Source organism: Myotis myotis, unplaced genomic scaffold (assembly GCF_014108235.1).
Source record: "Myotis myotis isolate mMyoMyo1 unplaced genomic scaffold, mMyoMyo1.p scaffold_m19_p_27, whole genome shotgun sequence".
Taxonomy (NCBI): Eukaryota; Metazoa; Chordata; class Mammalia; order Chiroptera; family Vespertilionidae; genus Myotis; species Myotis myotis.
The window spans coordinates 529,852-552,762 of NW_023416332.1; the positions used below are offsets into that span (position 1 = coordinate 529,852).

Sequence of the window (22,911 nt, forward strand, 5' to 3'; positions counted from 1 at the left end):
AAAATTCTAGATTTCGCCCGCCCAGCGCGGCCCATTGCTTCCCCGGAGCCGTGAGCCTCAGCGTTCGGGAGCTGAGGGTCTGGGCGGTCGGGGGCCTCGTCTAGGGAGGTCGCTGGACTTGGATCTGAGTAGCACTTAGGAGACGCGGTTTAACCGAGTGAGTGTGCGCGGGCGGCTATGGGGGAGGGGGGCCGGGGCCGGGAGTGGGGGAGTGTGTGTGTGAGGGGCTGTGTTAGGGTCGCTGAAGGAGGAACGCAGGAGGCCAAGAAGGGTAAAGGAGTATCCATTTATTGTTACATCCGCTAGCAGAAGGGCTGAGACCAAAATGGCACCAGCGGGGCAGAGCAGGGGGAGCGGGGTGTTTACGTCCCTTGTAAGGGTCAGTCCAGGACCAGGTGCAGGCGGTCCACTGGAAGCCAAGGCCGCTCACCTGAGACCTATAATGATAATAACAGGACAGTCGCCGGGGGTGGCGGTGGGGCGAGAGCCCCAGCCGAGCCGAATGGGGTGCAAGAATGTGCCCGACCGGGTGGCGGTTAGCAATTTGTTACTCCTCCCGCCAACTCCGGAGGGGGAGCGGTGGGGGAGGGGGGCTGCCCCCTTTCGGCCTGGGAATGGACGGGTCACCTCTTTCACGTGGCGAGGTGGCCTTCCTTAGCCCTGGGGCCGGAGTGACCCCCACCTCCCACCTAGGTCACAGGTTCTGAGAACATAAGCCCGTCCCCTCCGGGTGCCCAGCACCCTGCTCCGGGTCTGGGAGGCCGCCTGCTGACCTGGACGCGGGGGTCGCGCACAGCCCCCGGGTCGTGGGATGGGCTTGTGCCAGACGGCGCTTCTGTACAGTTAGCCTTCGCTCAACACCTCCCCTTCCCGCCGAGCAACATTTCAAACTAGCCCTTTCCGGATGCCAGGGCCGGCCCTCGCCCCTCCCCGGGCAGGTTCGCTGTCAGAGGTTCAGTTCCATCCAGACACCCCGGCCTTGGAGGGGGGCGGGTGGGCGGGTGGGGGTGCCCCAGGCCCAAACCGATGCCTGCCTGTCAGAGGTTGAATCGCGTAGCTTGTGGTTTAAGAGCACAGCTTAAATCCAGGCCCCAGGGTAGCTGAGTTAATTTCTCTCTGCCTCAGTTTCCTCATCTGCACCTGGGAGAGAATTAAATGAGATGATGCCTGACTTGGGCAAGGAATAGGGCTCTGTAAATGGGAGCAGCTCCCTAACTTCTTGCACCCTCAAAAAAGAACAGGCATTGCAAAGGAGGGCGGTGGGGCCTCCGGTCTGCTGTGTGGTGTGAGGGCGGTATTGGGGGAGGGGAGGATGAGCTCTCTTCCCTCTCGGGGGCAGGTGGGGTGCTCTGGGTTTGTGCACAGGGTTGACACGGCCGATGACATTTATGCTGCTCTTCCCAGGAGCCTCCTTCTTGTGCACTGACCCCCCTCCTTTCTCAGGCTCACCTTTGTCCTAACTGGTGGACCCTTTTAAAGCTGAGCTCTGCTAAACACAAACTTCCCTGTGGAAGACCTGGGAAGTCTCACTAACTCCCGTGAAGGTCCTCATGAAGATCCTTGAGTAGTACTAGTATAACTGTGGTTTTGAAATCTGTGCCCAGTGGTTTGCTCGCTTCCCTTTCTTTCACTTGTGACATGTTTCTTTGTCTCCGCGTTTTGGCTGCTTCCCTGTGTTCGCTTCTATGTATTAGGCAGAGCTGCCACGTCTCCTGGAGTTGGTAGAGTGGCCAGGTGTAGCAGGTGTCCTGTAGGGCCCAGTGGCTCAGCCTCCCCAGTCACCTGAGCTGGGCACTCTGGCTGAGTCCCTGTGTGGGCTGTGTGCACAGTGTTGTAGTTGAGCCTTGACTGCTGTTGGCCTCACTGGGAGGAGTTGACCACGAGGCCAGTTGGCTGTGAGGACCAGCTGCGACTACAGTGGGAGAGCTGCTGTGCAGAAACACCCCTATGGAGCAGGACTTGCTTCTGTGGGGCTTTGGTGCTCACTGAGGCTGCCCCTCGAATGTGTTGCTTGTGGATGTGCAGAGTTGTAATCTGCTGTGGTCTGAAGCTGTCCACCAGGTGGGTCTAGGGCAGGAGTGGGCAAACTTTTTGACTCGAGGGCCACAATGGGTTCTTAAACTGGACCGGAGGGCCGGAACAAAAGCATGGATGGAGTGTTTGTGTGAACTAATACATGTTAACACTGCTGCTGGTGAAGGAGTGGAGGGGAGAGCAAGAGAACCCTCCGCTCTTTCGGCTCCGCGGGCCGGATAGAACAGCCGAACGGGCCGTAGTTTGCCCATGGCTGGTCTAGGGCCTCCAGGGAGGCCTGCAGCATCCTCCTATTTGTACCGGGTTTGGAAGTGCCCAGGTGAGGCCCAGCTTTGAAGCAAGGCAGGCTGGTGCTGGTGCTGGATCCTGGGCCCTTTAGTGATAGGTTTGGGGCATGCTGACACCAGCTGCAGCTTGTTTGAGAGATTTTAGCAAAGTCTGAAACCTGAGCCAGGACAGGCCTTTCACTTGGAAAAGCTACTGCAAACAGCTTGGGTGGGGCTGCAAATTGGATGGGGTGGGGTCTTAGGGAATCACAGAGGTGGAGCAAACAGTGTGCTCCAGGTTGATGGGGACTCAGATATGGCTGCCAGTCAGCCCTGCAATGAGAGTGGTGCCAGCACAGGAACAATGACCCCTGTGAGCACCTCTGTCTGGTAGAAAGCAGTCCCAAGTTCCTCCCCCGATGCCAGACAATCCAGATCCTCCCCATATGTATCTGGGCCCCCCAACACCTCCTGGCCCTGGAACTCAAAGGAAATGAGTCCGAGTAAGTTCGTGCTTGGCCCTTTAAGAGGGGCACCTGGGTCTCTGGCAGCTTCTGTGTGTCTCAGCCCCAAACCCCGCTGATTCTTACGGCCCAAAGTTATGGGGACTTATTTTCCCAGCTCTGGGACCCTGGGTGGGGGGTTTGGTGTGGGGCTGGGACCCCTTGCTCCTCATGGCGGCCTCCGCAGCCCATGTGGGTGCTGGACCAGCTGGATCCCTGTCTCTGCCCCTCCAACCAGTCTCAGCCTGCTTTCTTCTCTAGTTGTAGGACTTCCATTTAGCCAGCCTTCAGGTGGTTCTGGATGATGGAATTACACCTGTATTTTAGGAGTAATTTTGATGTGTTTGTGGGAGGTGGCGAGTGCGGGCGTTTCCCTCCACCACCATCTGGGTTCCCCTCCTGAGCTGCTCGTGTTTAAGAAAACAAGAGAAAACTGGCTTTGTATTCTCCCCTGCCCCGTAATTCTACACGAGGTTTCTTAAAAAGAAGCATTGCTTCTCGGCTCCCCTCCTGCTTCCGTACTCACATCGGGGGCATCTCAGCTCAAGGAGAGAGGTGGTGGGGGCGGGGGCGGGAGGAAAGCAGCCTCTGCCCCTCCTTCCTGACCCCCTCGGAGCAGAGCCCCTCCCAGCTGCCCCCTCGAAGAGGCAGTTGGGTTCCATGTTCTTTGGTGTGAGGCCAGGGGCCAGCTCGTGAGTGGCTCAGGGTGGCTGTGTCTAAGCCCTTGCTCAGCCACAGGGAGGAAGGGGAGAACCCACAGGAGAGGAGGAGCGGGGCTGCGTTTGGGTAGGTAAACGGGGTCCTGAGGCGGCCGCAGTTTCTCCCTGATCCAGGAAGGCCACTGGCCGTGACTTACACTGTGAGCCCAGAAAAGGCCACTTGTAAGGGGACTGTTGATACCGGAATTGGGTTGGAGGTGTGGACTTGGGACGGTGTGCGGTGGGTGGACGGTGTGCGGTGGGTGGGCAGAGGGAAGGCGCTTGAAGAGTGTGAGGAGGACGGGTCCTTCTTTTTTGCAAAAAGGAGGTGACTTGGTTGGCGTTTGGAATTCAGCTCTGGTTCAGGCACTTGGTGTCTTGTGGTGACGGGGCTGGGGGCTGGGGGCTTGGCCTGGCAGGCTCTCCCTGGAGAAGGTTCCAGTCTCCAGCCCTGAGCCCTGTGCCTTTTGTCTTTGTTTTTCCCCAGACAGAGCCACCATGGGGACGACAGCCCCCGGGCCCGTCCACCTGCTGGAGCTGTGTGACCAGAAGCTCATGGAGTTTGTGTGCAACGTGGACAATAAGCACTTGGTGTGGCTCGAGGAGATCGAGGAGGAGGCCAAGCGCATGTTCACCAGGTGAGGGCCGGGCAGGCAGGAGGAGGCGCCAGGGGCTCCTGGCTGCTACAGCTTCGGGGACATCGCCGCCCGTTGCCTGACTGGACAGGCAAGACAGACAGGCTGCCAGGGGTCTCTCCCGAGGGCCCAGTGTGCTGCGGCCTGAGCTAGCGCAATGGGAAGAGGGAGGAGAGGTGTGGCTGGGCCTCAGGATGGCGCTGCACATGCTCCCCTGGCCACCTTGCTCCCCTGCTGCGTCCCTGGGGGGAAGGAGGCCAGTGGTCCCAGGCAGCTACAAATGTCACTCTTCTTACCAGAGAATTCAGCAAAGAGCCCGAGCTGATGCCCAAAACGCCTTCTCAGAAGAACCGACGGAAAAAGAAGCGAATTTCATATGTTCAGGATGAAAACAGAGACCCCATCCGGAAAAGGTAGGAGGGGCTGGGGCTGCCACTAGCTGGGGGGCGGGGGGCTCAGCTGGGCAGTCGGAGTCTGGAGGCTTGGTGCCCACAGGCGGGTGTGATTCCCACTTGCGGCCTGGGAGCAGAGGCCTGCAGGGGTGGTGATGTGCGCCATGTGGCCATGCTGAGGGTGAGCTATCCCAGGGAAACAGCATCACCCAAGACCGCGGAGACCGGGGCGTGTGTGTCTGCGTGTGTTGGGGTCGGGGTGTCTGATCCGGGCCTTGGAGGATGGGAAGCGTTTCCAGAGGTGGGAAAAGACAGAATCTTGGGCGAGAGCCACCAGTTGTGGCCGTGGGGCCTGTGCTCAGCCCCGTGCTCTGCTCGTGGTGATGCCCATAGAAATGGCCGTGGGCTGCAGACGACCGGCAAAGGAGGCTGGGTCTTGGGGCAGGAGGTCCTAGGCACATACCCAGCTCTGCCCCGTAGGAAGCTCTATGTCCCGTTGTTAATTCCCACCTCTCTGAGCCTCAGTTTCCTCAAATCTAAAGTGAGAATGGCCCTGCCTCTCAGCGCCGTGGATTAAGTGATAACATGAGCAGAGCCTGCGGCAGGGTGCTGTGCGGTGTGAGCTCAGTCGGCGAGAGGTCTCTGACTGTAACCTTCCCAGAGTGCGGGGAGCCCCAGCCTGTCCCCCGTCCCAGGCTGGGAGACGGAGGCTCAGAGAGGGCGGCCCAGTGTCTCCTGGCAACAGGCAGAGCCTGGGCCAGAACCTGTCTTCTGCCTCCCAGCCCTTCACCTCTATTCGCCCGAGCTGGCGGCCGCGGGGAGACTGGTGCCCCCGCTCGAACTTGGGTGCCCCCTGCCCTGCTGGGTCCTCTCAGCCTCTGCTCTGCTGGCTTCGGCAGGTTGTCCCGCAGGAAGTCTGCGATCAGCGAGGACAAGGTGGAGCAGCTGGCGGCCGGGGAGAACGGCGCCGTCATGCGGCGGGTGACTCGGGCGGCGGCCGCGGCCGCGGCAGCGGCCATCATGGCTTCTGCTTCGCCCATCCCCGAGTCTCCCACCCCGCTGACCAGGAAGCCCAAGAGCGTGCCCAGGGTGGAGATCGGCGTCAGCGAGCGCCACAGAGCGGAGCAGCACGTCAGCCAGCGCATTTCCGCCCAGGCTCCGTCCCCGGCTCCGTCAGATGCGGAATCTACACCCAAGAAGTCAGAGGCTGGGAGACTGGAGTCGGTCGCCGTGAGCTCTCTGATGGCTACACCCCAGGACCCCAAGGGCCGAGGGGTCAACGCGGGCCGGTCAGCCTCCAAGCTCAGGATTGCACGGACCTCCCCGGGCCCGCAGGATGCACCCGGCTCTCCAGCCTCCCCGTGGCAGGAGCGGGTGCTGGCGCCCATCCTGCCGGATAACTTGTCCACCCCCAAGGGGGCCCTCGTGGACCGGCGGTCAGTGCGGCGCAGCCTGATCGCCCCGTCCTCCCCGGGTCCCCAGAACTCTCTGGCCCAGAAGTACTCCCTGGTGGACAAACCCAGGAGCACCGTCCGCAGGTCAAACAGACTTGCCCAGAATGCCACCAAAGAGCCCGCAGCCTCTGCCCGCATCATCTGTGAGTCGGGGTTCAGCAGTGGGTGGGGTGCAGTGGGGTCCTGGGCGCCCAGCTTGGCTCTGGGGGACCCATCTAATCATCCAGCGAGGAGCTGTCTGTCCAGAGAACTGTGGGGATGTCATGTCTCCTACCTGCCAGCCACAAGCCAGGGGTGTGGTTGTGGAACTGGGTTTTACTGTTGTTACATTGTAATTTAGGTGCACAGAGCCGCACTTCGCTGGTGTTCACTGTGTTGGACAGTGCAGATCCCGGCCAAGCCTCTGGGTTGACAAATGAGGAAACTGAGGCCGGGGAGGCCGGCCCTGTAGGCAATGTGCCGGGGCCAGCGGGTCCTGCGCTCCGGCCGGGGCCAGCTTCACCGCGTCTGTGGGCTGTTCTGTGAGGGAAGCGGTTGAGTCTGAAGTCACTGAGGTGAAGGGTGTGAATAGTCACGCAGCCGACTCGCCCTCGGGGGACAGCGAGCTGGGTTTGAGGCCAGTTCGTCCCTTCACCTCCCCCGCGACCCTGGCAGGTTCCAGGAGCCTCCGCACCTGTCGCTGGGGGTCTGGGGGGATAACGGCATCTGCTGAAAGGGCCGAGGTTCCCTTCGTTAACCCCGAAGGGCGCCTAGAACAGTGTTTGCCCTGTTTTTATCCTCATTGGCTCCCAGCTCAGAGGGCATGGTCCCCGTGGGAGCCTCGCAGGAGGACGGGCAGCTCTGAGGCAGGCTGGCTGCATGGAGGAGGGGGGCCTGCCAGGTGGAGCAAATGTGGGGAAAGGTATCCCCGGCAGAGGGACCAGCTCGGAGGCGGACCCTGAGGCATGAAATGGCAAGTGATGGGGCGGCTGGGACTCCCGTGCCACTCGGGCTGGGGCTCGGCCCCACTCATGCGGAGGCTGTGGCTCTGGATGGCTGTTGGGAGGTTCCTGGCACTTTATTAAAAATATCCTAGAGAGAGGGAGGCCGGGAGGGAGGGAGGAAGGGAGGGAGACAGACAGACAGACAGACCAGGAGGAGGCTGCTACAGGGTCCACAGAGGACGGAGAGGGAGTTGGATTGATGGAGAGGACGGCCAGGTTTTAAATTTATGTGGATTAAAATTATAGTCGACACCTACCTGGCACTTTAAGATTTATAAAACTCAAGGTTGTCTCATTTGGTCCCCCCAGTAGCTCTGTTAGTCTGCTAGCATTTTCCCATTTCACAGAGGAGGAAACTGAGGTTTAACGAGGCCACTGAGTCTATCAACTGGCCAGCAGCCACTTGGGGAGGAGGCCTCCTGGAGAGCCCAGGGTGGGGCTGAGGCAGGCCGGTGCAGGCACTCGGAGCAGGGCTTGCTCTGGGCTACGGGGCTCGGATACTAAACCTGGGGCGCATGCAGGTGTGTGGTCTGACCCACTGTCTGTGTCTGGATCTTCAGAAGGGCCCAGGTGGGACCTGTCTTGGAGGTTTCCTCAGGCCTGACTCTGATCCTGGCAGGAGGCCCCAGGAGCGGTGGAGCCTGGAGCTCCAGGGAGCGGGCAGGAGAGACGCTAGAACAGAGGTTCTCAACCTTGGCTGCACATTAGAGTCACTTGGGAATCTTTTTAAAATCCTGATTTCTGGGCCTCATCTCCGGAAATTCTGTTTCTTTGTTATGGGGTGAGGCCACAACATTACTAACAAAGAAACAGAATTTCCGGAGGACAAGGCCCAGAAATCAGGATTTTAAAAAGATTTCCAGGTGATTCTAATGTGCAGCCAAGGTTGAGAACCACTGCTCTAGAACCTGTTCTGCTTTTGGATCTGAATCCAGGCCCCAGCGCTTTAGCTGTTCCTATCACCCCTCCCCCTTGGCCCTGTCATTTGCTTTGCATTTGTGGCAAGAAGAGGGTCACGGTCCGAGGGCTGGTGCTCTAACCACTGAGCCATCAGCCAGGTGGCAGTTGGCTGGTTTCTGAGGTCAGCTTTTGTTCCTTTGTTTTCCCCTCAGGTCACAGTTACCTGGAGAGACTCCTAAATGTTGAGGTGCCCCAAAAAGTCAGGTGAGTTCAGTTCCAGGTTTTGGGGGCCTTCCCAGGTCTGGGAGGACACACTGGGGCCAGGTTGTCCTGGTGCGCTTAGGATTGGAAGCATTTCCGATGCCCGGCCCTTCCCTCCTGAGCACTGCCCCCTGCTGCAGCCCTGGCCCTGCCCCAGTCTGACCAGGAAGTGAGGGGCACGGGGTCAGGTCTTCTCACATTGCCGGTCAGTATCACTTGTCAGCTCTGGCCTGGCCTCAGCCCCTCCAGCCTCATCCTGGGGATGTGGGCTCCATAGGTTGTCAGATCCCAATGCCTGTGGACGAGCCAGTGCAGCCAGGAGGAGCCACCTGCCAGTCGGGGCGGGGAGAAGGGGCTGGGCTGCTCCCTGCTCCGGGATCGCACCCAGCGCTGCTTTGGGCTGGCGCTCCCGGCCTGGGGGCTGCATCCTGCCGGCGCTAACACTAGGCCCACACCTTGCTTTGCAGCAGGGGCCAGTGCCTGGGATGGGACAGGGTGACGGCAGAGCTGCTGGCTTTGCTGGCCCCGTGGTGAGCGGAGAGCAGGCCTCGAAAGAGACGTGGCTGCCCAGGCCCAAGGGGCTGAGGGGGAGCGGGGAGGCGGCTCCCATCCTGAGTCAAGGCCCCGATGGGGGTGGGGGAGGCACATTCAGAGCTGACATCCCTCAGGCAGCAGGCGCTCCAGAGCCCTGCTCCGGCCGCTGTCCTCCCGTCCTGCCGGCGCTGTGGGTTTGCGGCCCAGACCAGGGTCTCTGACATGCAGCCCTCCCGGGTCTCTCCCCGGGGGTTGGAGGTGGAGCGCCTGTGGGCGATTTGGGCTGGTGGGTCTCACAGTGTCTCCTGCTCTGCTTTCAGCCCCGAGGAGGACCCCAGCGAGGAGGCTGAGCCTGTGGTGGAGGCTGAGCCAGAGGTGAGGCGAGGCGGGCAGGCCAGGGAGGGGAGGGCTCGAGGGCCTTGGGGCGTGTGCTCTGTGCTGTGAGTCCCTAAAGTCCTATTATTTTTTTTCATCTTCACCTTACTATATTTTTCCCATTGGTTTTCTTTTTTAAGGGTGGAAGGGAAGGAGGGGAAGAGAGAGAGAGCTATCCATATGAGAGAGACACATCGATTGGCTGCCTCCCACATGCACCCTAATGAGGCTGGGGATTGAACCTGCAACCCAGGATGTGCCCTCGACCGGGAATCAAACCCATGACGCTTCGGTGCACAGGACAATGGTCTTCTGCTGAGCCACACTGGACAGGGCTAGAGTCTTATTTAAAATTTTTATTTATTTATTTTAAATGTATTCATTTTTTTGTTAATCTTCACCCAAGGGTATTTTTCCATTGATTTTTAGAGAGAGTGGGAGAGACACACAGAGAGAAACATGGCTCTGAGAGACATACCATGATTGGTTGCCTCCCGCATGCACTCCGACCAGGGGCGGGGATCTAGCCTGCAACCGAGGTACCTGCCTTTGACCGGATCAGAACCGATCCCTTCAGTTCGCAGGCCGGACGCTCAGTCCACCAAGCCAAACCAACTAGGGCTTACTTTGAATTTTAGGGGACGTTGATTAAAGCTGGGGACAGTGAAACAAGGAAGGGCTGGGACAACAGGAGAGGGACTGGGGGGGGGCGGGAATGAGCCCGGGCTGGGCTGTGCTGGCTCACTAAAGTCAGAGAAAAGGGGGCAGGTTCAGGGGGTTTGCCCGGGATACACTGCCGCTGCCCTGGTTGCAAGCCTCGTGCATACACCCCTAAAGTCTCGGTTCTTCCCTCAGGTCCCCAAGATTGTCACTAGCACGCCCGGCTCGCAGCCTGCGGCCGGTGGCCAGGACACGCCCTCCGTGGGGCAGCGAGGTGAGTCTTCCTGACCTGCCGTGTGCACATACCCAGCGCCAGGCGGGCCTGGGCCTCGGCCTGCCTTGCTCTCGGGGAGAGGGAAGCCCCATTTTCTGGGCCGATGCTGAAGGTAAATGAGACCCATCCCCCGCCTTTTGGCTGGAGCTGCTGCCAAGTGTCCTGTGAGTGGCCATGGCTGGTTGGTGCAGGAAACGGGGGGCAGGGCCTGAATTGGGGCGAGGCCTGGAACTCCACTCCGGGGGCAGTGGTCTTGTTCTGTGCTGGGCCTTGTTTTGTCCTTGGCACTGGCTCACTTCCCACCTTTGTGGGTCCCCGTCTACAGGGAACAGGAGTGCCCTAGGCTCTGCCATAGGTGCCTGGGGTCCAGCTCCTGTCTCAGCACTCAGAGAGAGTGCTGTAGTTGCGGGGTCTTGAACTCGGCTTCCCCAGTGACCCCGGCCGGGTCAGGGACGATGGCCTTGCCAGCCCCACAGCTCCCAGGGGCTGCAAGGACCCTTTGGAATGCAGAGAGCGGGAGAGCTCCGCGCTTTGTCCTGGCTGTGAAACAACATGTACCCATCCCCTCCCGTGTGGACGCTCATGGGAGCCCCGCCCTCCTGTCACGTGGGCTCCAGCTGAGGGCCAGGAGGAGGGGCTTGGGAAGCTGTCAGTGGCCTGGGAGAGCCTGCACCTTCCACAGGCTTCTGCTGCTGCAGGCCCCCCCCAGCTCAGCCCTGGTTTGTCCTGCAGTTCTCACAGGCCCGGCTGGGGGTGAGCAGTCCATGGGCCGGGGATGCTGGGCTGGCTCTGGGTGTCCACAGATCTGCCCAGGCCCGTCGGCGCTAAGGCTGATGCTTCTGCCCCGGGCCACCCTGGGGTCTGCCACGGCTGTGCATGTGGGCCCCTTCCCGACCCGCCATGCTGTCCCTGCTCCCTCACTGAAATTGCTGTCTTCACAGAGGCCAAGACCCCCCAAACAGATGGCCCCACGGAGCCACCGCAGAGTGTCAGGTTTGTATCGGGGAAGGGGTGTGGGCCACTGTTCCGAGGGGCCCAGAGCGCATGAACCTCGAGTCCTGTTGGGGAGGATGGGCATGTGGTCAGGGGCTGGTGCTCTGACCCGAGGAAGGAGGCAGCTTGATGCTGGGGGAGCCTGGCCTGGGAGGGAGTGTCCAGATCCTAGACCCCATCCTTCTGTGTCCTCCTGGCCGTGTGACCTTGGACTGGCCACTTCCCTTTCTCTGCCTGGGCAGTGGAGGGGCGGTCAGGGAGACCCCACCTCTGCCGCCTAGAGTCCAATGGGCTGGTCCCGGTTTGCTTCATGGGGCGAACTTTCATGGGGTGTGGCTAGGGCTCTGGAGGGGGTGCCCGGGTCAGCCCCGTGATGCTGCTGCCTCTGCGCCTGCAGGAGGAAGCGCAGCTACAAGCAGGCCGTGAGTGAGCTGGACGAGGAGCAGCAGCTGGACGAGGAGGAGCTGCAGCCCCCCCGGAGCAAGACCCCTTCCCCGCCCTGTCCGGCCAGCAAGGTGAGTGGGCGTCGGCCCGCCCTCGGGGCCTGGGCCGCCCTGAGTCCTGACGCTGACCCGTCCGCAGGCGGTGCGGCCTCCCCGGACCTTCCTGCACACCGTGCAGAGGAACCAGATGCTCATGACCCCGACGTCCGCCTCCCGCTGCAGCGTCATGAAATCCTTCATTAAGCGCAACACTCCCCTGCGCATGGACCCGAAGGTGAGGGAGCCCGTGCCCCGAGCTGAGCTCTGCCAGAGGCGCTGCATGGCCGCAGGCTCCTGGCTGGCCCCGAGGCTCCTGGCTGGCCCCGAGGCTGCTGGGAGCAGGGCGTCTGCGCCCAGGCAGGTGTGCCCTGGCACTGGCCCACTGCCGGCTCAGGCCTCTTTGGCCATGGGCTGCCTCGACATCTGGGATTGTCCTGAACTCTTGGGTTCTGTGCTGTGGCCGAGAGGCTTGGCCATCTCAGTGTGACCCCTGGGCTGGGAAGTAGCGGAATTGGCCTAGCAGGCCCCCGCCCTGCCCCCCATTCCACACCCCAGTGCCTGGAGGGTTAAGGTGAGGGACACGTTGGTGGGATGCGGGCTGGGTGAGATGAGAGGGTGCGGCCCGAGCAGACGCCCTGGCATACCAGGAGCCTGGCCAGCTTCCAGGACGTCCCCTGGCCGGCATTAACTCGGCTTTTCCCTGTCTCCTCTCCTCCACAGTGCAGCTTCGTTGTAAGTAAAACCTCTTCCTGTCCTTAACCTCGGTCCGCCCAGCACTTGCTGCTTTAGCCAGCCTTGCACACTGACCGCGCGCAGAGGCACTAACACGCGAAGCGGGAGCTGTAAGGGCGGTGGGCGGTGAACCCGGGGCGCTGGGGCCCTGCTGGGCGCGGCCGTTCTGGTCAGGCCTCCTCCCCGCCTCTGCCTCTGCCTCTGCCTGCTGCCAGGAGGAGGCGTGTCAGGGCCTCCCCGAGGCAGAGGAAGCACAGGGTGTGTGACCTGCAGCTGCCACAGGCCACAGCGTGAAGTTCCCCACAGCCACCTCCCTCCCTCCCGCCCAGCCCTGGGCTTCCTCTCGGGGTCTGAGCTGAGGTTTATTGGGACACACACCTGAGCTGGGTGCTGGAAGGCCAGGCAGGTGACTGAGGGCGGCTGTCAGCAGTGGTCTCTGGAGAGGAGGCCACAGAAGCTGGTCTCTTCTCAGACACCTCAGGGCTGGGCCCAGCCGGGAGCTGGGAGCACAGAGCTGGGATCTGCTGGCTGAATCCTGGCTCCCCGGGGCTCCATCTTGCATAGCGGCAGCTGCTTCATTGCCAAGTTCCCACCGACCCGAGGGCCTCGCACTGGCCGTGGGCTTGGCAGATGAAGGGCTTCCAAGCAGGTGGACAGGTGGGCCCTGAACTGGCCTCTCCTGTGAGGAGGCTGCTCTCTGGGTGGCCATGGCGAGGGCTTACCTTCCAATATGCCAGCGAGCGGGCTGGGAGCCCTTCGTGCCTGCTTCTCTGCCAGGCCCCTGCTGGGCACCGAGGCCCAGAGCTGGGGACCAGACTCGGACTGTTGACCCCACAGGGACCTGTGCCCCATCCAGACTGAGTGGGGCCCTGCAGGCTCACGGATGGCCGAGTGGTCTGGGAAACGGCCTTTTCCTGCTTTGGGGAGCCCAGGCCCCTGCCCAGGGCATCTGGTGGGGGGAGGACAGTCCTCAGGAGACAGGGCCCTCGCTAGGTCACAGGGCCTTGGGCTGGTTCCTGATCTCTGGGTCTCAGTGTCCTTGGCCCCGCACAGAGATCGGGGGACCAGAAAGTCGTGTCCAGCAGCCAGCACAGGGCTTGGCGTGCAGGGTGACTGCTTGTTGAAGCTCTGGAGGCAGGACAGGAACAGTCCAGCCCTGTGCCGGGCGGGCAGCGCGGCAGCACCTTCTATGGTACGAGCAGCTGTCTGTGAGACGCCCAGTGCGACTCCGAGCCCTCTGGCTTGTGCTGGGGGCGGTGGCTCAGCTTTTGGGGCAACCCGTTTGCTGAAGGCGGACGCCTGTCCACAGGCTCTCGGGGCAGGAGGCGGCGGCGCCCGCTTTCGCTTCCCCGGTGCTTTCCCCACAGAGCAGGCGGTGCGATGGCGCGAGGACCAGCCTCCTGCTGGCCTGTGGGTCTGGCCATTGGAGAGAGAGCCAGCCAAAGGCCACCTAATCCCCCCGGGGCCCCCAAACCCGCAGCCTCCTCCAGGGCCTTCCCGCACCCACTCCGCCTCCATGGCTCGTTTTTCTTTTTCTCCGTCTTCAAGAAAACAGATATTTTTATGTCAAACTGTCCAGTGAGTTTCTGTTGAAAATCATACGCCAAAACCTATGTTTGTAAAGGTCCACATGATCATTTTTAGTGTTCCGTTTTAATTTGTTGTGATGTTGACTGTTTCATTTTACAGTATTGCACTGGTTGCTCTAGGCGTTACACGCTTTCACAGTCACTTTGTTTTTTTATTTTTAAATATATTTTTATTTCAGAGAGGAAGGGAAAGGGAGAGAGATAGAAATATCAATGATGAGAGAGAATTGGCTGTGTCTTACATGCCCCCCCACTGGGGATCGAGCCCACAACCAGGCATTTACCCTTGACCAGAATCGATCCCAGGACCCTTCAGTCCACAGGCCGATGCTCTACCCACTGAGCACACCTGCCAGGGCTTTCCAAGTCACTTCGATCTCAGTTCAGTTGCAATTAGAAACCTCATCTCCCGCTGTGTGCATTCTTCTCTTACACGCCACAGCCTCATACGTCAGTGCCCTGCCAGGCCGTCACCAGTGCTGCTCCCACTGTCACATTGTCAAGAACTCGAGGGAAAACGGTGCATCGTATCTAACCAGAGACTTACCATCCTTACTGCTCTTTAGTTCTATGTCTCACTCTTCCTTCGTATTCCTTTCTGTCGGGAGGACTTTCTTTAGTAATTCTTTGAGAGGGAGTCTGCTGGCAACAAGTTTTCCAGGGTTTTTTGTTTTTTTTTGTGTTCTTTTTTTAATCCTCACCCGATGACATTTTTCCATTGATTTTTTTAGAGAGAGTGCAAGAGAGGGAAAGACAGGGAAATATCAGTGTGAGAGAAACACGTCAATTGGGTGCCCCTCCCTGCATGTGCCCCATCCAGGGCCTGGGCTGTGGAAGAGCCCGCAACCTAAGTATGTGCCCGTGACCGGAATCGAACCCGGGACCCTTTGGTCCATAGGCTGACGCTCTATCCACTGAGCCAAACTGGCGAGGGCTGTCTAGTTTCTTCATTTCTGAAGGATATTGGCACTGAGTGCAGATAGTTCTTAGTGACCAGTTCTTTGCTTTCAGCACTTTACCCATGTGGTGCCACTTCCTTCTGGCAGCCGTCGTTTCTGCTGAGAAGTCTTCAGATCGTTGCCCCACCTCAGTCCCGCCCTTGAGTCACGTGCCTTTGTTTGTGTCTGTTTTTGAGAATTTCTCCCTTTGGGTTAAGTTTTCAGCTGTGTGATTATGATGTGGCGAGACACGGCTTTCCTTGGATTTATCCTACTTGGGTTTCGATGACCTCCGTGAATCTGTAAATTTATGCCTTTTACCCAATTTGGAGTGTTTCCAAGCCATTATTTTTCCACACTTTCCCCTGCATTGCACTCTTCCTGTTGTGAATGACGATGGCACAGCGATAGACCTTTGGTGCCATCTCAAGGTTGCCTCAGGCTTATTAATTTTTCTTCCATATGTTTTCTCTGTGTTCAGAGTGGATGCATGTTATTAATTTGTCTGCATGTTTTACTGACGTCTGTCCTCTCCATCTGCCCTTGGATCCACCCACTGCCTTTAGTGCGGGGATTGTACTGTTAGTTCTAAAATGCCCATCTTGCTCTTCCTCGGATCTCCTGCTGGCCGAGATGACTCCTTTCCCAGCTGTCTTGAGGATGCTGTGACCACTTGTTAAAGCGCACACACAGTGTAGAAAGGTTGCAAAGCACAGTCACAGATCCCCAGTCCCGTTCTTCCTTCTCCTTTCCAATGCACTTGAACATCGGTATCCTCAGAGCGTACATCCAATTTGAACCTATTTTTTTGTGCTGCCCACAGTTCGGCAGGGCTAAGTCGAGGGCCTGAGGTGTCCTGAGCAGAAAGACGGAAGGGAGGCCTCAGCCTGAGTGGCAGTGGGGGGTGTTCGGGGGTGACTCTGCCCTCAGAAGCAGTCTGATGCTGCTGCCCATCTGGCTGGAGGCTGTGGGCTGGGGGGTTGTCCTGGGCCGTCCTCCTCACACCCCCTCCCACCCAGGAGAAGGAGCGGCAGCGCCTGGAGCAGCTGCGGCGGAAGGAGGAGGCAGAGCAGCTCCGCAGGCAGAAGGTGGAGGAGGCCAAGCGGCAGCGGCTGGAGGAGGTGAAGCTGTAAGTGGCCCAGGTCCCGGCCCTGGGCGGCCCAGGCCGTGCTGGGCTCCCCCTGACGGCCCTGGGCTCCCCCTGACGGCCCTGTGCTCACAGGAAGCGGGAGGAGCGCCTGCGCAAGGTGCTGCAGGCCCGGGAGCGGGCGGAGCAGATGAAGGAGGAGAAGAAGAAGCAGATTGAGCAGAAGTTGGCTCAGCTGGATGAGAAGACCGAGAAGGTGCGGGCCCTGGGCTGGTGGGCAGCCAGGTTTCAGTGGGCTGTTCCCTGCTGGGGCCCGAGGGTTAGAACTGGACCCTCATAAGTTAGGGGCTTGACGCCCTGGGCGCCTCTCCTCTGCGTCCAGGGCCTGGAGTTGGTTCTGCGCCCCCGAGGGCGGGAGGTGTAAGCAGCAGCCCTTGGCGAGTGGGAGGCTGGTGCTCTGGGGAGGGCTGGAGGGACCAGCGGGTTTGCAGGGGCCTCGGGTGCCTGTCGCAGTCCTGAGACCCGCTCTAGGGTTGAGTGAGGAGGGCTGCTCTCACGGCACGTGTGGGTGGGCTCTGCAGGCCAAGGAGGAGCGACTGGCGGAGGAGAAGGCCAAGAAAAAGGCGGCGGCCAGGAAGCTGGAGGAGATGGAGGCGCGCAGGAAGCAGGAGGAGGAGGCGCGTAGGCTCAGGAGGCTGCAGCAGGTGCGATGCGGGGGCGGGCGCGGGCACCGGGTGGGGGGCAGATGGGCGCTGCCCGAGCCCCTGAGGGCTGCTGGGCACACCCCACTAGGTTGGCTTAATTCTGGTGGCGCTTGTGGCTTCCAGCTCTGAGGAGGATTAACAAACACGTTGGGATAGACATGGACGCTAAGCCAGACTTCCGGTCTCAGCTCTGCCCCTTGGTAGCCGCGGGGCCCGCACAGGCCACTGGCCCTCTCGGTGCTTTGGGTCCTTCAGGTGGCGGTGGGATCTACTCGGTAGGGCTGCTGTGAGGGTGGGATGTTCACCTGTACGAGTGGGGACCTACTTCTTCCGTGGAGCTGTCCATCTTACGACCCTGGGGAACATGAGTCCGTCGGGTTGTGACACTCACGGCTGTTTGCTGAGTGTGTGCTCCGTGCCAGGCACTGTTCTAGGAATGTGAGGTGCAGGTATTTGTGTTTTTGTCCCCATTTGATCGATGAGGAAACCAAGGCCAGAGGGCTTAAAAGGTAGCCCAGTGTCTCAGCGAGTGCATCCGGCTCCCGTCTGGTTTAACTACCAAACCTGCCACAGAAGCCGTTGCTGCAAAATGCCTTTCCGGCTGGTGGCGGTGATTCTGTGATGCCTGGCGTGGGGCCAGCCTGGCTCAGCCCCTAACTGTCTCTGATGCCTCCAGCCCAGGCCTGGCCTGAGCCCCTGACCTTGTTCTGCGTTCTCAGGAGGAGGAAGAGCGGCGACACCAAGAGCTGCTGCAAAAGAAGAAGAAGGAGGAAGAGGAGGAGCAGGAGCGGCTGCGGAAGGCGGCCGAGGCCAAGAGGCTGGCGGAGCAGCGGGAGCAGGAGCGGCGGAGGGAGCAGGAGCGGCTCCAGGCCGAGAGGTGAGGGAGCCGGAGGGCCGGGCTCGGGGGGCAGCCCCTGGGGGCCCAGGCGGCGTCCTGCTGTGTGTGTGCGTGTGTGTGCGTGTGTATACGTACGAGAGACCGAGCGGCCCCCTGGCACCGCTCCCCCTTCCCTTGGGTTTTGCAAAAGAGGGTCACGCTTCCCTTGGCTCCACACCCAGAGGTGGTGGTGGCTCTGGGAGGGGAAGGTGTGGGACTCTCCTGTCCTGCCTCCAGCCGGTGTGCTGCCCCCTTGGTTCATTTTGTCCTCAGCTGACAGGGTGGGGGTGTGTGTGTGCATTTGAGCAGGAGTTCTTTGAGGTGCACTGCAGATCCCACTAAACGTGCCTCCTCTGTGGTGATGAGAACTCAGCCCCCCTCCAGCCCCCATCATTTCCGACTGCCCCCCTTGGTATCCATGGCAGCTCTCAGAGGCAGAGGTCTCTGCGCGGGCAGGACCCGCAGCCAGTCCTGCGAGCGGAGTGGGGAGTGGAAGCCGGGGCCTGAGCCGCAGGGGCCTGCTCTCTGTGCTTGAGTTTCTAAGTTCCTGATTTTATATGGAAAGAAACGTTGGTTTGTTCCACTTATTTATGCCTTCATTGGCTGATTCTTTTTATTTTTTTAGTTTCTGATTTCAGAGAGGAAGGGAGAGGGAGAGAGAGAGAAACATGATGAGAATCATTGATCGGCTGCCTCCAGAATGCTCCCTGCTAGGGATCAAGCCTGCAACCCAGGCACGTGCCCTTGACCAGAACCGAACCCTCAGTCCGCAGGCCGATGCTATCCACTGAGCCAAACTGGCTAGGGTCATTGGTTGATTCTTGTGTGTGCCCTGACCCAGGATCGAACCCACAACCTTGGTGTAGCGAGACGACGCTCTAACCACTGAGTGACCCGGCCAGGGCTCCCTGTGCCTCTTGATTGACACCAAGGTGTCTCGGTCCTGTGGCAGAGTCGGAGACGGCCTGGGCGGACAAAGGGCAGGGTGATAGTTGATGTGGCTTTAGGATGGCATGTGTGCCACCCAGTGCCAGGGTCTTCATGGGGGTGACGGGTGAGGGTCGTAATGGTCGGCAGCGGAGGTGGGTGCTGCGCGCCACGCTCCACACGTTTCCTGTCGAAGCCTCGCGTGAAGGCCTGTGGCATGGGAACCAGCAGCTGCCCCCCCAGCGGGGGCAGGCGCGGAGGGTTAAAGGCCTCGCTGAGCCACAGCTGTACGCGGAGGCGGCGCCAAAGCCCAGTAATGGCCCCGCCCCGCTTCGCGCCAGGCTTGGAGCCCAAGGCCCCTGTGGGCGGGGAGGTAGCTCGGGTTCTCCCACCTGATTCCCGGCGGCTGGAGGGAAGGTGCCAGGGTCCCCACTGTGCAGCAGGCAAGACTGCAGCTCGGACCTAGGTCAGCTGGAAGCGGGGCCAGGTTTGGTGACTCCGAAGCCGCGTGCTCCCTGCCCCCTGGTCCTGCGCTTTCCAGTCCTCGGGGCACGGGCACGGCGGTGGGCTCTTGGCTGCTGTGCCCGTTCTGCCATTCCGCCTTCTACGCCAGCGCCGTGGGCCCGGCTTCCCTGGCAGGGATGGGAACCGAGCCAGGGCTCAGCTTCTGCCCTGACAGGCCCGTGCTTGTCCTCAGGGAGCAGCAGGAGAGGGAGAAGGCCCTGCGGCTGCAGAGGGAGCGGCTGCAGAGGGAGCTGGAGGAGAAGAAGAAGAAGGTACAGGCAGCCGGGGTGGGGCTCGCTCGGGCCTGTGCTGAGCTTTGGGCGGGGAGTCCTGACATGGGGGCTCCGGGGCGGGAACTGCCTTGCTTGGCCGTGTGGGGTTGGCCTGGGGTCGGGCAGAGCACATGCACTCGGCCCCTGACCCCCGGCCGGCTGCTGGTCCCAGGAAGAGCAGCAGCGTCTGCAGGAGGAGCAGGAGAAGAAAGCCAGGGAGGCTGCCGCGGCCAGCAAAGGCCTGAACACGACCGTGGACGTGCAGGTGAGGCTGGGCCCGGGCAGCGAGGAGCCCGGGTTCTGATTCTTCTCCTCCCAGAGCTGGGGGCGTGGTCGGACCTCAGGACCCTAAGAAAGGGAGCCGCGGGGGCCAGTAGTTCTCACGGTTCTGGATACGCGTGTTCTTTCTTAATCCTCAAATATAGTTTGTTTTTTTAAGAAGAGAAACTTAAACTTTATAAAAGAGTAGAAAGTAAAGGAACCTTGGATGAAAGTGCTGTTTTCACACGTCTAAACATTATGGACAGTTCTGAGCGGACACGACTGTGCCTCCCGTCCTAGTCCCCGGCTGCGGAGACCGGGTGGCTGAAGCGAGCATTTATTGAGACGCGACCGCCAAGGCCAAGGCGCCCGCAGAGTCCGCGTCTGCGGGGAGCTTCCTGGTTCACAGACAGCTCTTCCCACGGTGCCCTGGCGGGGGGCGGGGGGGGGGGGGCGGGGGGGGGAGGAGACAGAGCTCTGGAGTCTGAGGGCACTGATCCATTCAGAGGGCTCCACCCGCATCACCTGAGCACCCCCCGAAGGCCCCCCTCCTGATCCCAGCGTGTGGAGGGAGGCGGTTAACAGAAGTACAGTAGGTCCTCGGGTGACGTCGGAGATCTGTTCCTACGGCGACGTAACGCGATTTTCACCGTAAGTGGGAACCCACCTCCACAAGCACCTACGTCCCTCACATGGAGCACAGAACACAGCCGTAACGAAAGGAAACAGTGAAACAATTTAAAAGAAAGATAACAATTCCTGGCCTTTACTTGTGGAAAATAAATAAGAAGAAGCATAAAGCACATGTGTACATACGTCGAAATGACGGAACTTTTTTTTTTATAAATAAGTGGGAGGTGGCGACGTAACCACGAAAGGACGAACCCGAGGGCTGCCTGTATTTACTCCAGTGCATGCCACTTGGCAGCTTGATATTTCTTCCTCCATTTTTTAGATTATGTTGTACACCTGTGTCGGCACTTGTAAGTCTCTCCTTTTTGACTGTACCAGCTGCTGGTACCGGCACCTGCCGACAGGCACTTAGGTGACTTCCAGTTGGGCGCTCTACAAGCAGCATGTAATGAGGGAGGGTTTCAGCGCAGCACAGGAAGTGTCAGGCCACGGGGTTCCCAGGGGTCCCCAGGCGCTGTGCAGAGACATGCGGACCTGGGGGGACGTCCGCAACTTCCACATGAAACAGGAGGAGGCCGGGTGTGTATGGGTGTGACTTTACTTGGCCCTGAGCCTTTTGATTTCTCCTGTGACAGGAGGGGAGGTGGCTGGGCCCCAGCCCCTCGGTGGGGGAGGGGCAGGAGTGGGGGAGGGGCGCTGACGCCCTCGTTTACTTTTCCAGTCTCCAGCTTGTACCTCCTATCAAATGACGCCACAGGGGCACAGGGCTCCCCCCAAGATCAACCCGGACAACTACGGGATGGACCTGAATAGCGATGACTCCACCGATGATGAGTCCCATCCCCGGAAGCCCATCCCCTCCTGGGCCAGAGGTGAGCAGGGCCCGGAGCTCTGGGTCCTGGTCCTCACTGTGCCTTCGGGCCCTGGAGGGAGTGGCTTGGTCGGTGCGATGTTGGGAGGCTGTGGTGCCTGCACCCGCCTGGGACGCGCTCAGGGAAGAGTGGGGCCCTGTCCCGTGGGCTCACCCTTGGAGCAGATGCTGGACGCCTGTGTTCTCACCAAGCACATGCACGTGGGGCTGGCCGTGGGCACCTGGTGCTGGGTGTTCCGGCTCTAGGCCCTCCTCGCAGGCCTGCCCCTCCTTGCTGGCGATGAGACTTGGGCCTAAGTAAGCAGCGTGGGGTGGATAGAGCCCCGAGAGGTGATGGGGCTTAGCAGCGCCCTGAGCTCCGGTGGGAGATCCCGCTGGGAAGGCAGGGAAGCCCGCGGGGGGCGGGCGGGGGGGTGGGCACTGGAGCAGGATTTGACCTTGCAGTTCACGGGCCCCAGCGCTTAAACAGGATGTGGGTGAGTGTGCAGCCTGCGGCAGTGGAGCAGGCGTGCATACAGTGGTGCTCGTGCATACAGTGGAGCGGGCGTGCATACAGTGGTGCTTGTGCATACAGTGGAGCGGGCGTGCATACAGTGGTGCTCGTGCATACAGTGGAGCGGGCGTGCATACAGTGGTGCTCGGCAGAGAGCAGGGCTGGGCCGGCAGCTGCAGCAGGCAGCTTGCTCTTGGGACTGCCACCTCACTTCAGCCCCACGGTAGCCAGGCTCCCTAATGGCCAGCGTCGGTCACGTGGGAGGTGTCAGCAGGGGTCCTGGTGGCCGGGGAGCCAGGGGACTAGCAAAGCCGCCTGACTAGTTGACCTTCGTCAGCTTAAACTCCTTTTTCTCATCTGTGAAATGGGCATGATAATCGCCCCAGCTGAGAAGGGTTATTGAGGAAGAAGTTAGCACACTGAAGGCCTGGTGCAGAGCAAGCGGGCACACCTACCCCCTGGTCCTCCCTGATGGCCCCCTCTGTCTGCACCCCCACCTCGGGGCCCCAGCGGCTGGCTGCCGAGATAAATAGCTGCGCACAGGAGTCAAGGGCGGGCGGCATCATAGGCTTAAGTTCTGAGCTTGGCTCGAAACCCTGGCTCTGCCAGTTAGTAGCCGGGCGCCTCTGGGCCCAGCTCACCACTATCACACGGGGAGAATGAAGGATGGGCTCCAGGTGTGTGTGGGGTGACGAGAGCCCGGCCCCTGTGAGCGCCTGAGGACAGCGTGCAGACGCGGCTGCCGGACGATGGCAGGAGAGGGTGATGGTGTTTGGTGGGGGCGGGAGGAGCAGGGCTCCGAGGAGCTGGCCGGGCAGCAGGTGGGGCCTGCTGGCATGGAGAGGCTGACGGGGCTCCAGGGGGGGGCAGGGGGATCCCCAAGGCAGTGACCCGGCCCCGTGTCCCCTGCAGGTGCCCAGCTCAGCCAGGCCATCCTCCACCAGTACTACCACCCCCCGAACCTGCTGGAGCTCTTTGGCACCATTCGCCAGCTGGACCTGGAGGACATCTTCAGGAAGAGCAAGCCTCGCTACCACAAGCGCACCAGCTCCGCCGTCTGGAACTCGCCGCCCCTGCCGGGCCCTCGGGCCCCCAGCAGCCTGACCTACAGCCTGAAGAAGTTCTGAGGCGGCCCCTCTGTCTGCCTGTCCTGTCTCCGTTGGTCTGTGCCCTCCTGCCTTGTGTTCTGTCCCTGAGGGTGGTCTGTATGTTCTATCCATGTTCTGGTGGCCCCGGCTGTGTGGAGGCTGCACGTGGTGTGTGTCTGGGGCCCACGTGGCCCGCCGGCAGCGTTCTGTAAATAGGTTGCAATAATTTAGCCTGGACTCGAACAGGTAGATTAATAAAGTTCATTCCTTTAAGCCTGCTGTGGGTTTTGTGAAGACAGGGGCCTCGGCTGACCCTGGCCCCTGGCCCTGCTGCTGTGTGTCATGGGCCACCAGAAGGGCTGGGGCGGGGGCCAGGCTTTGTGCCTTGTCCTTGTGCTTCAAGGTCACGGTCCCGCCCCCAGAGGTGAGATGCGGTGGGTGCTTGTGCTGCCTTCCCTGGGCGGCATGAGAAACACTGCTGCTCCCAGGAT

At 60.6% G+C, this 22,911-nt stretch overlaps 1 protein-coding gene across 2 annotated transcripts; it reads left to right on the top strand.

Moving 5' to 3' along the window:
• Positions 1 to 22,693, top strand: LOC118649022 (inner centromere protein). 2 transcript variants are annotated; one of them, XM_036295709.1, is made up of 19 exons: positions 2 to 157; positions 3,989 to 4,139; positions 4,436 to 4,549; positions 5,428 to 6,125; positions 8,078 to 8,129; positions 8,981 to 9,035; positions 9,891 to 9,969; positions 10,911 to 10,962; positions 11,360 to 11,477; positions 11,545 to 11,679; positions 12,165 to 12,176; positions 15,723 to 15,832; positions 15,926 to 16,046; positions 16,372 to 16,494; positions 17,214 to 17,371; positions 18,996 to 19,074; positions 19,247 to 19,339; positions 20,690 to 20,840; positions 22,245 to 22,693. In XM_036295709.1, exons 2-19 carry the CDS (start codon positions 4,000 to 4,002, stop codon positions 22,457 to 22,459), a joined length of 2,505 nt encoding a protein of 834 aa, XP_036151602.1. In that variant the 5' UTR covers positions 2 to 157; positions 3,989 to 3,999; the 3' UTR covers positions 22,460 to 22,693. The 2 variants fall into 2 exon arrangements, with proteins under 2 accessions (XP_036151603.1, XP_036151602.1); XM_036295710.1 differs by lacking the exon at positions 12,165 to 12,176 and having other exon boundaries at positions 1 to 157.
• Positions 22,694 to 22,911: the final 218 nt, after the last annotated feature.

What these genes read in the sequence shown, in the direction of transcription:
- LOC118649022 (XM_036295709.1), top strand. Translation starts at nt 4,000, where the DNA reads ATGGGGACGACAGCCCCCGGGCCCGTCCACCTGCTGGAGCTGTGTGAC. An exon ending in GGCTCAGGAGGCTGCAGCAG is followed by an intron (nt 16,495 to 17,213) that starts GTGCGATGCGGG and finishes CTGCGTTCTCAG; the next exon opens with GAGGAGGAAGAGCGGCGACA. An exon ending in TGGAGGAGAAGAAGAAGAAG is followed by an intron (nt 19,075 to 19,246) that starts GTACAGGCAGCC and finishes TGCTGGTCCCAG; the next exon opens with GAAGAGCAGCAGCGTCTGCA.